A 12815-nucleotide genomic window follows, 5' to 3' on the forward strand; every position below is an offset into this window, starting at 1 on the left:
AGACTTTAAACATTCGATTTAGCGAATTAAAATTATATGTTTACTTTTTTATGTGGAAAACAAAACGGCAAGATCAAAATAAAAACGATATGCCAAACTTAGAAGCGGCCTTAAGGCATCTATAAAACCAATCGATAGATGGCGTACTTACTGGAACTTAGATTTGGTACTTTTATTGTGTGACTATGTCATCTCTAACATAATATACTGGCATGTACAACCGTGTGGCAAGGTAAAACATTTGACGTTTAAATGAAGTGAGAGAAAGGCAAGAAACGATTTTTTAGTGGAGCAGGTGTTAATTTTTTCCCAATTTCTGCCAACAATTTCCTTTTTTCAATCAAAAAACTATTCGAAAACATTAAAAAGTGTCAAATCTATGGATGTTACAAAGTTCAGGAGGTGGACTATGAATTTCGTTAAAAATAAGTGACTTCAAAATCGCAAAAATTTTCACCGAGAATGTGTGTATTTGTGTATTCTCGCCCCACATACATATGTATGTGATTAATGACGGATGCCGTAGTATTCTGTTTTTTTTTTGTTATTGCTACAAATTACCGCTATAAACAACGAGATCCAAAATATAAACAAATAATTCATCATCGAGGTTGAAGAAATAATTACCAAGTAAAAAAAGATTCTCTAAAACGTATGCCGGAAAAATGTATGGTGAATGGGTTTCTCTCTCTGCCCAAATAACAGCGAATAGCTGTGGGGCCCAAAGCTGTAGTGTTTTGAATAAATTCCCAGCTAGCTCGGGACGTGAGGTAGCGGTGTCAGTGGTTAAACAATTGGCCACAAACTTGGGCATTACTCAGAATGCCGAACCAAGCCATTTGGTGAAGGATGAAGAGGTAAGTAGCGATACGTACTTATTGAGTCATGGGCTGGTGAATTGTGGCTGCAACAGCAGAATGTATTGTGGTTGAATTCTAAAGGTCGCACATATATAAAAATATATATTTTATTTTAATCAAATTCTATTTTTATAGGTCAATTGGTGTATGGACGTTATTTGCTTTGGTCTATCCTTACCATTGCAAGAGCATGAAACTATCAAGGATTGTGTTAACGTATATTGTGAGTGGATGACAGCTTTGCATCCACAAGCCAAAATAAGTGTTCCCAAACCAATATGTGAAGATGCTAACATGTACTGTCGAAAGATAATTAATCATTTTCATAATTTATTTGTCCCACGACATGGAGAAAGTAAGTTTGAAGTTCCTTAGTTAAAGGCATTTTCATTGTAGTTATAATGCATAAAAATAGCCAAAGCTCCTGTATGCTATACAAGAAAAAAGTCCATTATAATTCGGCCTAGTCGAATGTCATATACCCTCCTCCATCAAGATGCATATAATAAAATCTTATTAAATTGTCACTATTAAAAATATGACTAATGTGATTGTAGAGAAAACAAAAATTAATAGGAGTTGAGGATTTCCGAAGTGTACTATGGAGTTTGGACAAAAAATAAAATTACGTCGTTATTATATTTTTTGTACATATCCTTCCTTATAAACAAACTGGGCTTAAAATTTGCGGAGACTACATGCAAGACGGTCATCTATTTATGCGGATCTATTTTCACTTGTCCAAATAAGCAACGTAATTATGATGGAATAACCAAAAATTGATCGCCAATACAACATTTAGTTCAAAGCTAAGGAACCACAATCTTTACCCCAGGCCTGAGCAGCATAACATGTGTGTTAAGATTAAAAAAGTCGACGTCAACTTTTTCCAATTTTTTAATTCGAACAATCGACATTTTTGACATTCGTTTCAATCGATTCGCCAGATAAGTCGAGAAGTCGATACTAGATCGTCTTTTATGAGCTTCTTAGGTTTTGTCGCCAAATTTTGATTTTAAGCATTTTTTTGCAATTTTCGTATGGCCATAGCTCGAAAAAGGCTGTGAATTTATTTTTGGGATATTCAACAAAGTTGTAGGTCGGACAACAATAATGCTGAATATATTAGTTCGGAAGATTTTCATCTTCATGCTCAAAATCGCAAAAATGTCGATCAAATTACCACTTTTATTTCCGTTTTTCGACTACAGCTCTTAAACTGTTGAAGATTTTACCAAACAGTTATGAGCAACTTTGCAATACATATTTGTCCCATTAATGAATTATTACAAGCAAATCTACTACTACAACTAAACTGTATCCTTTATTCCTACTGCCGGAGTGACCATAAAAAGTTTACATTACAGTCCTGTTTCTGTTCAAATCTGACCTTTCGACTTTTGTATTAAGGGACGATTAATTAATTTTGTTTACCATCAAAAATCGATTTGTTGCGATTATATTCGGCTTGACTATCAAGAGGAAGTATTCTTCATATCGGTTGGAGGCAGTGTACCCATGTATTTTTCTGGCTCTTGTTCCCAAATTATGAGGTTTTCCTCCCCAAAAATCCCCAATTTAAATTTAAATTTAAATTCCTCATAAAAATCCCCAATATAGGTTAGGTGGCAGCCCGATGTATCAGGCTCACTTAGACTATTCAGCCCATTGTGATACCACATTGGTGAACTCCCCAAAAATCCCCAATTTAAATTTAAATTTCTCATAAAAATCCTCAATATAAAAATAAAAATTTTGACAACATTTTCTATAGAAATATAATTTTGACAAAAATTTCTATAGGAATATAATTTTGACAAAATTTTCCATAGAAATAAAATTTTGACAATATTATCTATAGAAATAAAATTTTGACAAAATTTTCTATAGAAATAAAATTTTGACAACATTTTTTATAGAAATAAAATTTTGAGAAAATTTTCTATAGAAAAAAAAATTTGACGAAATTTTTTATAGAAGTAAACTTTTCTATAGAAATAAAATTTTGAAATTTTTTTTTTAGAAATAAAATTTTGACAAATTTTACTATAGAAATAGAATTTTGACAAATTTTCTATAGAAATAAAATTTTTACAGAATTTTCTATAGAAATAAAATTTTGAGAAAATTTTCTATAGAAATAAAATTTTGACAAAATTTTCTATAAAAATAAAATTTTGACAAAATTTTTTATAGAATTAAAATTTTGACAAAATTTCCTATAGAATTAAAATTTTGACATTGAATTGATTGAGAAATAAAAATAGAAAATTTTTGATAAAATGTTCTATAGAAATAAAATTTTGACAAAATTTTCTATGAAATAAAATTTTGACAAAAATTTCTATAGGAATATAATTTTGACAAAATTTTCCATAGAAATAAAATTTTGACAATATTTTCTATAGAAATAAAATTTGGACAAAATTTTCTATAGAAATAAAATTTTGACAAAATTTTTTATAGAAATAAAATTTTGACAAAATTTTCGATAGAAATAAAATTTTGACAAAATTTTCTATAAAAATAAAATTTTGACAAAATTTTTTATAGAAGTAAAATTTTGACAAAATTTTTGATAGAAGTAAACTTTTCTATAGAAATAAAATTTTGACAAATTTTCTATAGAAATAAAATTTTTACAGAATTTTCTATAGAAATAAAATTTGGCAAAATTGTCTATAGAAATAGAATGTTGCCAGAATTTCCTATTGAAATAATATGTTGTTAAAAACAGATTAAACCAATGTCTCGAAAAAATCCTCACAAAAATCCCCAAATTTCAGGAAATTCCCCACCAAGTCCAAAGTCCCCAACTCAGAAATTTCGTCCCCATTCACGAAAAAATATCCCCAATTTGGGGAAAAATTCCCAATACTGGCAACACTGTTTGGAGGAATTGTGATCAGACTCAAATAATAACTTGGAATACTTGAATTTTCTCGCTTTTGGTCTTTCCAAATTTTATTGCAAAGGAATTTCAACTTTCTAAATTTTTAGCTTTAACAATTTAAGAGAGGTCGACTTTGGACTTCTGAGATTAAGACGAGAGTTAATCACAATACTCAGTGATAAGAGAGAAGTTAAAATCTTAGTCCATTGTGATTGACTGAATAGTTTAAGTAAGATGCATGTAATAACGCGCTGCCACTATGCCTAACGTAAACTACTTCTGTGATTATTGAAAGTTGATGAGTTGACATTTTTCTTCTGATTCCAACAAGACTGTTTGGTTCAGAAGTCGATTTTGGATTAAGCTCGATTTTGGATTTATTAATGAGTCCTTGATTGGACACACACACAATGGACTGAATAGTCTAAGTAAGTCTGAAACTTAATCGGGCTGACACTTTAACTTTAACCTTGGAGGGTATAAAAATGACCAAATTGTATATAAAATCAACTAAATATGTAATCAGTCCTTGGTTGGAGGGTATAAAAATGACCAAATTGTATATAGAATCAACAAAATATGTAACAAAAAAATTTCCACTCATTTTCCTTTCAAGTCTTGCCATTTATATATCACAAAGAGCTTGGTAGGTTTTGCTAAATGCTAAACACATCGAAAATATCACATTTATTTAGCATAATTTTCTATGTTTTTTTTTATTCAAATATCTCATACCTCTTTCAAGGCATTGATACAATAAATCGTCAAGCTGTTCTATGTCATCGAGTTCTAAGAACTTTACAACAAACAGCACAAATATCTCAAACTATGGACCGAGAAACTTGGGAATCGTTACTATTATTTTTATTGGCTATAAATGAAATACTATTAGCACCACCTACAATCAAAGATGATGTAGGAGATCAATTGTGCGAAAGAGTTCTACAAGTATTATTTGAAGTTTGGCTTTTGGCATGTGTTCGATGTTTTCCCTCGCCTTCGCTTTGGAAGACTTTGCAAGAGTCATGTGCCATGTGGAGGCATCGTGTGGCTCTAGTAGATCAATGGAACCGGGTCAATTTGGCTCTAACAGCACGACTTTTAGAGTTTACATATGGACCAGCATTTCCCGAATTGAAAATATGTGAGTATGGATAGAAAGAAGTGTTATTTCAATTTTTTCATTTAAATATTAATTGAATTAAAAAAAATACACAATTAAAAATTTACTTGGTTCAACGTATTTTTTCATGCATCAAAAATCAATCACACAATTTAATTGTATCAATTCATTTTTTAATTGGAACAATAGGAACAATTAATTGACTTAGGTGATGATTAAATCAATAAATTTCGTGATTGAAGACAACAAAATATTTTTTTCAGTGTACTATTGAATGTGAAAATTATTAAAATATTTTTTGTTAATATTTTAATGTATTTATCTTATACTCCATTAGCTGATGAGGATGCCCAATTGATTCCAGCTGGTATGACCAATGATTGTGTTGCCCAAACTTGGTATAGATTTTTGCGTACCATTGGCAATCCAACAGCTCTATGTTCACCACATATCATTAGTAAATCTTCACATTTTGTCCAGTGGGCATTGACACATGATAAAGGAGCTGAAACGTATCAACATCCCTGTCTCCAGGCTCTTCCTTTGATATTCTTGAAAGCTATAAAAGGCATATCAAATCAAGTAGATGCTTTCTTAGGTAAGTTCCATCGATTCATCCTGCATTAAAATCATATAAGTGGTCGTCAATATTGTTTTTCAAAATCATTAGGAAAATATTCGTAGGAGTTTTGTGAAAGCTTTTGAAACGTATATTATTTAATGTAACTCAGTACTCGTTGAAAAATTAAATTATTTATATACAATTTTATTTAGTTTAGATTAGAAACAGATTTATGCAAAGACCAAATTTTTGTCACTAAATGTTAAGTAAATTATCTATACAATTTATAAATCAGGTTCATGTATAGGCGAAATTATGAATTATTTTTATAAATTATTTTGTGATATTTACATGAACCCAAAAAACCAACTGGGTTTCGCCGATGTCTTATGATTTTATAAAACAATTTGTATGCAGATTTACTATTGATAAAGTTTAAAAAGTGGCATAAAAGTAAAATTCGCTATAAAATTTGTCAACTTTATTCTATTAAGATGTCACGTTTGTAATAAAGAAAAACTACGAGAAACAGTTTTTTGCATAAGTTAACGAAAAGCAGCACAAAACGGTTAAAAGCATTTAAGATTAAAGTTTCATAGGTTTTATTCAAAATTCGGTTCTAAAGAGCTTTCCTTCTCATACCTCTTTAAAACATTGATGATGCCAATTGGCAGCTATCTCGTAGCTTGTAGTCATCGAAGACTGTTCTCAACACAACAACCTGCTTACTGCAAAGTAGGTGTGTTATGTTCATATCAGTCAATTTAACCAATATGAATCATTACTGGTAAACATCATTCCACATAGTCAGTATAACTATACTCTCGTAGAAATGTTACGTAGGAACAGTAAATTGAGTGGGATGGAAGCAAATGAAGTGGGGCCCTTGGGATATGAACCAATCAGCATGGTGGAGCATATCGATGACCGGGCCAATGTGATGATCGGACCCGTAGCTGTGAGAATGACTTACGTTAGGTTTAGGGTTTTTTTTCCTGGGATCGTGTTCCCGTGAATTCCCGGGATTTTCCCACATTTTTGCTCCCGCTTTCCTGGGAACTATGTGCGGGAATTCCCGGGATTTTTTTTCACAGTATTTTGTATGAAATATTACCAACTATGCTACAAAAAATCATTTTTAGTACCGCTGGATTAAATAAGACTTAGTAGAGAGGAATACATAAAATAATTAATTTTTTTGCTTTGGTTAATAATAAATTGTATTTTACAATTTCAATATCTCACTATGCAATAATTTGTCCGACATACATAGAGTTGGGTCCTAGTCCAGATGGGAGCCACCGTGGTGCAATGGTTAGCATGCCCGCCTTGCATACACAAGGTCGTGGGTTCGATTCCTGCTTCGACCAAACACCAAAAAGTTTTTCAGCGGTGGATTATCCCACCTCAGTAATGCTGGTGATATTTCTGAGGGTTTCAAAGCTTCTCTAAGTGGTTTCACTGCAATGTGGAACGCCGTTCGGACTCGGCTATAAAAAGGCGGTCCCTTGTCATTGTGCTTAACATAGAATCGGGCAGCACTCAGTGATAAGAGAGAAGTTCACCAATGTGGTATCACAATGGCCTGAATAGTCTAAGTGAGCCTGATACATCGGGCTGCCACCTAACCTATGTTAACCTAGCCCAGATTGTAACGGGCTCCAAATATTTTTAAATGAAGGTTTACCGTCCTGAGTTATTGTAGTGATACCTCAATGAACCTCCATTTCGATGGACTATATAACACCTATTTTTAGTCAATTTTAATTAATATTAAATACCTTCAATTCTATAAAACTAATGTTCAAGTCGTCATTACATCTGACTCCGTTTGGATATTTTTTTAATACCCAAAAATTTTGTAATTGTTCAAAAAAATACATCTTTTGTTCCTTTGACATGAATGAAAAATATACCGAGACAGTCCTAACCAATACAAAATTGTATTTTATTACAATATATTTCGGTTTTAATAATTCATTGACATGTTGACTCTTTTGGTGAAATTTTCTGTCTGATGTAGAATTTTCAAATGAAATAAATGCTTGGTTTTCCACATAGCCCCATACCATATACTCCTTCGGCCATTTTTAATTTTTCAAATGTCTAAAAGTACTACCATATCACAGGAATCACAAAATTGTATTTTATTACAAGATATTTCGGTTTTAATAATTCATTGACATGTTGACTCTTTTGGTGAAATTTTCTGTCTGATGTAGAATTTTCAAATGAAATAAATGCTTGGTTTTCCACATAGCCCCATACCATATACTCCTTCGGCCATTTTTAATTTTTCAAATGTCTAAAAGTACTACCATATCACAGGAAGTTTTTCTTTGAGCGGGATCCCAAGAAATTTTAAAGAAATTCCCGCTTTCCCGCGAATGGAAAAAGTCCCGGAAAAAGAAAACCCTACACACAAAAAAATTTTTTTCTGATTCAATCACCAAATTAATTGATCCAATTAATTTTTTAATTGAAATGTCTTCAATCACGAAAATTATAGTATCAATCACAGTTTTAATTGGGCATAGAAAAAATTCTTGATTAAAAAATTAATTGATTTTTTAGCAAATTTCAATTACTTTTTTAATTGATTCAATTAAAAATTTAATTGATGTTGATTGCAAAACTCAATTAATTTATTTTAAACTATTTTTAATTACTTTCTGAATTGGCTTAGAGTTTTTATTTGGATTAACAAATGTTTGTTTGAAATACATTTTTAATTAAAAAAAAAATCAGCACTTTTTAACTGAATTAGTCTTCCGAATTTGATTAAAAAGTTAATTGTATCAATTAATTTTTTAATTAAAATTGTTAAAATTTTCAATCATTGACTTAATTAACTTAATGTTTCTATCATGATTAAAAAGTTAATTGTATCAATTAATTTATTAATTAAAAAAATTTTCAACTTCAATTAACTTTTTAATTGGAAATATTTTGGTGATATTTTTTTCTGTGTAGTTAGGTTCTGTATAGTGGCAGCCCGTTATTTCAGGATCTCTTAGACTATTCAGTCCATTGTGAGGTGAACTTCTCCTTTAACATATTACTGAGTGCAAGGGATCTCCTTTTTATAGCCGAGGCAGAACGGCGTTTTATATTAAGGTACAATACTCATGCTAAACATTCCTCCTAATCGCCTATACTTGTATCCGACTTCGCTATCCAAGTTTGTGACAAATTCGACAGGTGGTCACACCATAGCGTTTGTTCTTCGACCTAAAGGGTACTGCATCTACTTTATGTGATCGATGACACATCTATCGATTTATCGTTATCGAAGACAAATCTGAATTCACTTCATATAGTCTGCAATGGCACTGCCATACTATATTGTGGTAGGGGGTTCTTCAACTAGATCCCCATCGGAATCATTATAAAGTAGGCCAATGTTGTAGCTCATCGGTTGGGAGCCATGCAGACTATTTGATTTCTTATGTGATCTATAAAGCTCTTCTGAAATCGTCAATAGCTTCATAGTAGCAGGTTCTAATAGCTACTATGAAGCTATTGATAGCTACCATCTATGCAACATTTATCGTTTAGCTTATAGATTTTTTAAAGGTAGATTTTCGCAGAAGTGGCCGCCGCGACCCTGATCCCGTAGACCACAAATCAGTCATTAAGGTCTGGAACCGAATTAGTGACTCTAGGGTGTGGAGGCCCGGGAGCACAATTTGTGCAGCTTGATGCGTGGTTCGGTAATCAGAATTGGCTCGGCCCTTTGTACGCTTGATATTTTCGATTGTAGAGCTTTATTTTTAAAGCAGGCATCACATAAGACTACCACAAGACTACCACATGCTGGCAACCATCACAGCAGTCGGGTCTACGGTACGGGCTGACATAGGGTTTTCAACTCTGTCCAAGGATGTCCAAAATCCCATATGGAGTATGTTTTTTTCCTGAAAAACTAGTAATTACAAACAACACCAAAGAGCTGCAACACTGATATGTCATCTGATAGCACGTAAGACGTTTCTTGCCCTCTCATTGACGTTTTTTTCGCATTTCATTCGAGAATTTAGGATCGTGTTAGCTTGGGAAGAAAGCTCCCATTCCACTCGATCCAGTAGGATAGTGGGAAATGTAGCTTTTTACGTTGTTTTGTGTGTAGTCTAAGTTCTGTAGTTCTTTGTAATACGCCCAGCCTGATGCTACCCTATTACATAGTTAGAATAAGAATTCACAGCTGACCGGAGAGAAATCCTCCATGCGTTATCCCTAGTACAGTAAATTGATAATAATGCATATTAATGTAGAAAATATTTTCCTTTTAATAAAGAAGGAATCGGGAAGTAAAATGATAATATTTCATTTATATTTACAATTCATTCCATATTCGTTGAACAGTGTTACTATAATTCATGGTTATGTCTATAAGATTTCTTTGTAATTATTGTTAGTCCATCATACATACTATACTTAAAAAACTTAACTATTCTTTCCATTACTTTCTATTATTTCTGCTTTTCTCTATTATGAACATAATACATTCCTGAATCCATAAAATATTCTGTACAAAAAAACCAAAATACTTCCTTAAAATACAAAAATTAGGTATTTACGTAGCACCACAGCGTTCAACCGAAGATGGTATAACCAATTTAATGGATATACGTTTAGCCTTAAATGAAGCTACAATGAGTAGTAATGGTACGAGTAATATGTCACATCATCATCACCATAGTTTCTTTCATCATCATCATGGAAGTATTAGTATACACTTAAACAGTGGCAATTCTGGAGCTGGCCAACAGACAACAACAAATAATACGGCAACAGCTCAACAGTCACAACAACAACAACAACATACACAAACATCACATTTACACAATTTCATAAGTGGATCTGCTAGTTCGGCTCTAAATGCTTTAATGGGTCACCATCATCACCACCACAATCATCATCATCATCAGAATCAAAATACTGCTAATACGGCCAATAGCAATGTACCACCGCTGACAATAGGAACGGCAATGGCAAATGCCCAAACAAATACTTCAACACCGGCCAGCGGTAGCCAATCGGCTGGAGTTCTAGGCTCTATATCATTTGGTTTACCTTCTGCAAGTGCCAGTGGCCAAGATCAACAACAGCTGCATCAGTACCAGCAAAATTTGCCACATTCTCCAACGCCTCCATTGCAAAGACGTTTGGCCAAAAGTTTTAGTGTAGCTCCTAACTTGACACAACAAAAGGGTGCGAGATTGGCAATATTTTAATTGATTTACACTTTCTAATTGATTTACATTTTTATGTTGTATCCCCTATAGTGGATAATTAATTGCGTTCTTTTTAATTTTCGGCTTAATATTTAATACTACAAATTTATAGTTTTAATTATTCACTCAAATAATTCCATATATTGCCTTCCGTTGTAATTGTCGGCTTAAATTGAAGTACACTAAAATTCTCGTTATTTTATAATTCTTCGCTTTAGATAAACAACATTTTTGTAAATAATTCTTTTTAATAATACATAGAATTATTTTTGTATTTTTTATATAACATTTATATTATTTTTTTAATTTTTTATTCTTTTTTTGGAATATATACCCTTAAAATGATGTGTTTCCTTCGTTATCTTAAAAACAATTGACGCCCCACATTTATTAAAGTTTTTGTTAACACTAATCATCATTTTTTATTTTCAATATGCACGCATTTTGTTTCGTTTTTTTGTGATTGTATTTGTTTCATTTCAATATAGCAGGCCACGAGGAGAAGAAGGTATCCGTAATTAGTCAGAACGGTTTTGAATAGGTATAATTTCGGTTGCATTTTAAAGTCACGCTCCAATACTGATAATTATTATAGGTACTAAAATTTAAATAACTTCTCTTTGTGAATATAAGTGTAATTAAGTGTTTTTTTGTTTTGTTTTCAACAGAAAAAATACGAAATCAAGGTGAATTGAATGAATATTATATTATTTGTGGCTTAGTTACGTTAGTGCTATAAAACAAGTTCAATGTTTTTGCAAAAATCTCTTGAGAACTGAAATACTTTAGATCTATACATAAATCTCAATATGTGAGTTTTGAGTACTATTTAATGTGATAACAATGAATTTTAAGTAGTTCCCATTTGTTTATTGACATAACAAAAACATTTGGCCATCAAAGTAATATCCATTGTATTAAATTGCATTCAGCCATGAAAATGTATCATTTTAATTGTTATGTCGTTTTGATAGTATACAGCGATGATTATTAATTAACAAGCCAATTCGAAGGGATTAAATTAAGTGAAACATAAATTGCAACAAGTGAGCAATAGTAGGGATTATAATGATGTCTACAACTGGAAGCGATTAAGACAACATTGATGCAACTTGTCTGTTTTACTCGTGAAATGTGCAGAAGAGGGAATTTTAATACCGTGCGAGATTCGAGATCACTATTTTTCAAGACTACGGTGAAATTGTCCCCATAATTCGGCATAGTACAGCCCTGTACCCTTCCACTGCTATTCCACATTGACAACACCCTTATGTTTCCATATTACGATTAATACACTGCAAATCCTTCGGATTTTCCTTAAAAACCTTAAAACACTGATTCAATAATCTCGCGGTCGCTTACCGTCTGGAGTGTATCAGTATCGCAAAAATTAAAAAAAAAATGAGTTTATAAAAAATGTCAAAATTTTATTTCTATAGAAAATTTTGTCAAAATTTTATTTCTATAGAAAATTTTGTCAAAATTTTATTTCTATAGAAAACTTTGTCAAAATTTTATTTCTATAGAAAATTTTGTCAAAATTTTATTTCTATAGAAAATTTTGTCAAAATTTTATTTCTATAGAAAATTTTGTCAAAATTTTATTTCTATAGAAAATTTTGTCAAAATTTTATTTCTATAGAAAATTTTGTCAAAATTTTATTTCTATAGAAAATTTTGTCAAAATTTTATTTCTATAGAAAATTTTGTCAAAATTTTATTTCTATAGAAAATTTTGTCAAAATTTTATTTCTATAGAAAATTTTGTCAAAATTTTATTTCTATAGAAAATTTTGTCAAAATTTTATTTCTATAGAAAATTTTGTCAAAATTTTATTTCTATAGAAAATTTTGTCAAAATTTTATTTCTATAGAAAATTTTGTTAAAATTTTATTTCTATAGAAAATTTTGTCCAAATTTTATTTCTATAGAAAATTTTGTCAAAATTAAAATATACCAAGACATCAAGAATTGTACAAATCTACCATTTTTGGTAGAATTCGACCAATTGTGGCAACCGTAATTCCAGTAGGATTTAAGTTTGAGAAAATGTTGGGATTTTATGTATCGTTCCCTTCTGTCTGTACCTCTTCTTAGTCCTAGGCAGCAGTAAATGTCATTCTTATAAATCGGCAATTA

At 31.3% G+C, this 12815-nt stretch overlaps 1 protein-coding gene across 10 annotated transcripts in view; it reads left to right on the top strand.

Moving 5' to 3' along the window:
* The first annotated feature begins 246 nt into the window (after nucleotides 1-246).
* Nucleotides 247-12815, top strand: part of LOC142226675 (ral GTPase-activating protein subunit beta) — a 31676-nt gene continuing 19107 nt past the window's right edge. For 6 of the 10 annotated variants that reach the window (XM_075296795.1, XM_075296793.1, XM_075296796.1 and 3 more), the window contains exons 1-5: nucleotides 247-857; nucleotides 996-1215; nucleotides 4499-4897; nucleotides 5214-5474; nucleotides 10011-10652. In XM_075296795.1, coding sequence (XP_075152910.1) covers nucleotides 666-857; nucleotides 996-1215; nucleotides 4499-4897; nucleotides 5214-5474; nucleotides 10011-10652 — 1714 coding nt within the window. In that variant the 5' untranslated portion in view covers nucleotides 247-665. The remainder of the gene's footprint in view (nucleotides 858-995; nucleotides 1216-4498; nucleotides 4898-5213; nucleotides 5475-10010; nucleotides 10653-12815) is intronic. The other 4 variants (XM_075296799.1, XM_075296800.1, XM_075296801.1 and 1 more) reach the window with 1 other exon arrangement.

This window comes from Haematobia irritans, chromosome 2, assembly GCF_050003625.1.
Source record: "Haematobia irritans isolate KBUSLIRL chromosome 2, ASM5000362v1, whole genome shotgun sequence".
NCBI lineage: Eukaryota > Metazoa > Arthropoda > Insecta > Diptera > Muscidae > Haematobia > Haematobia irritans.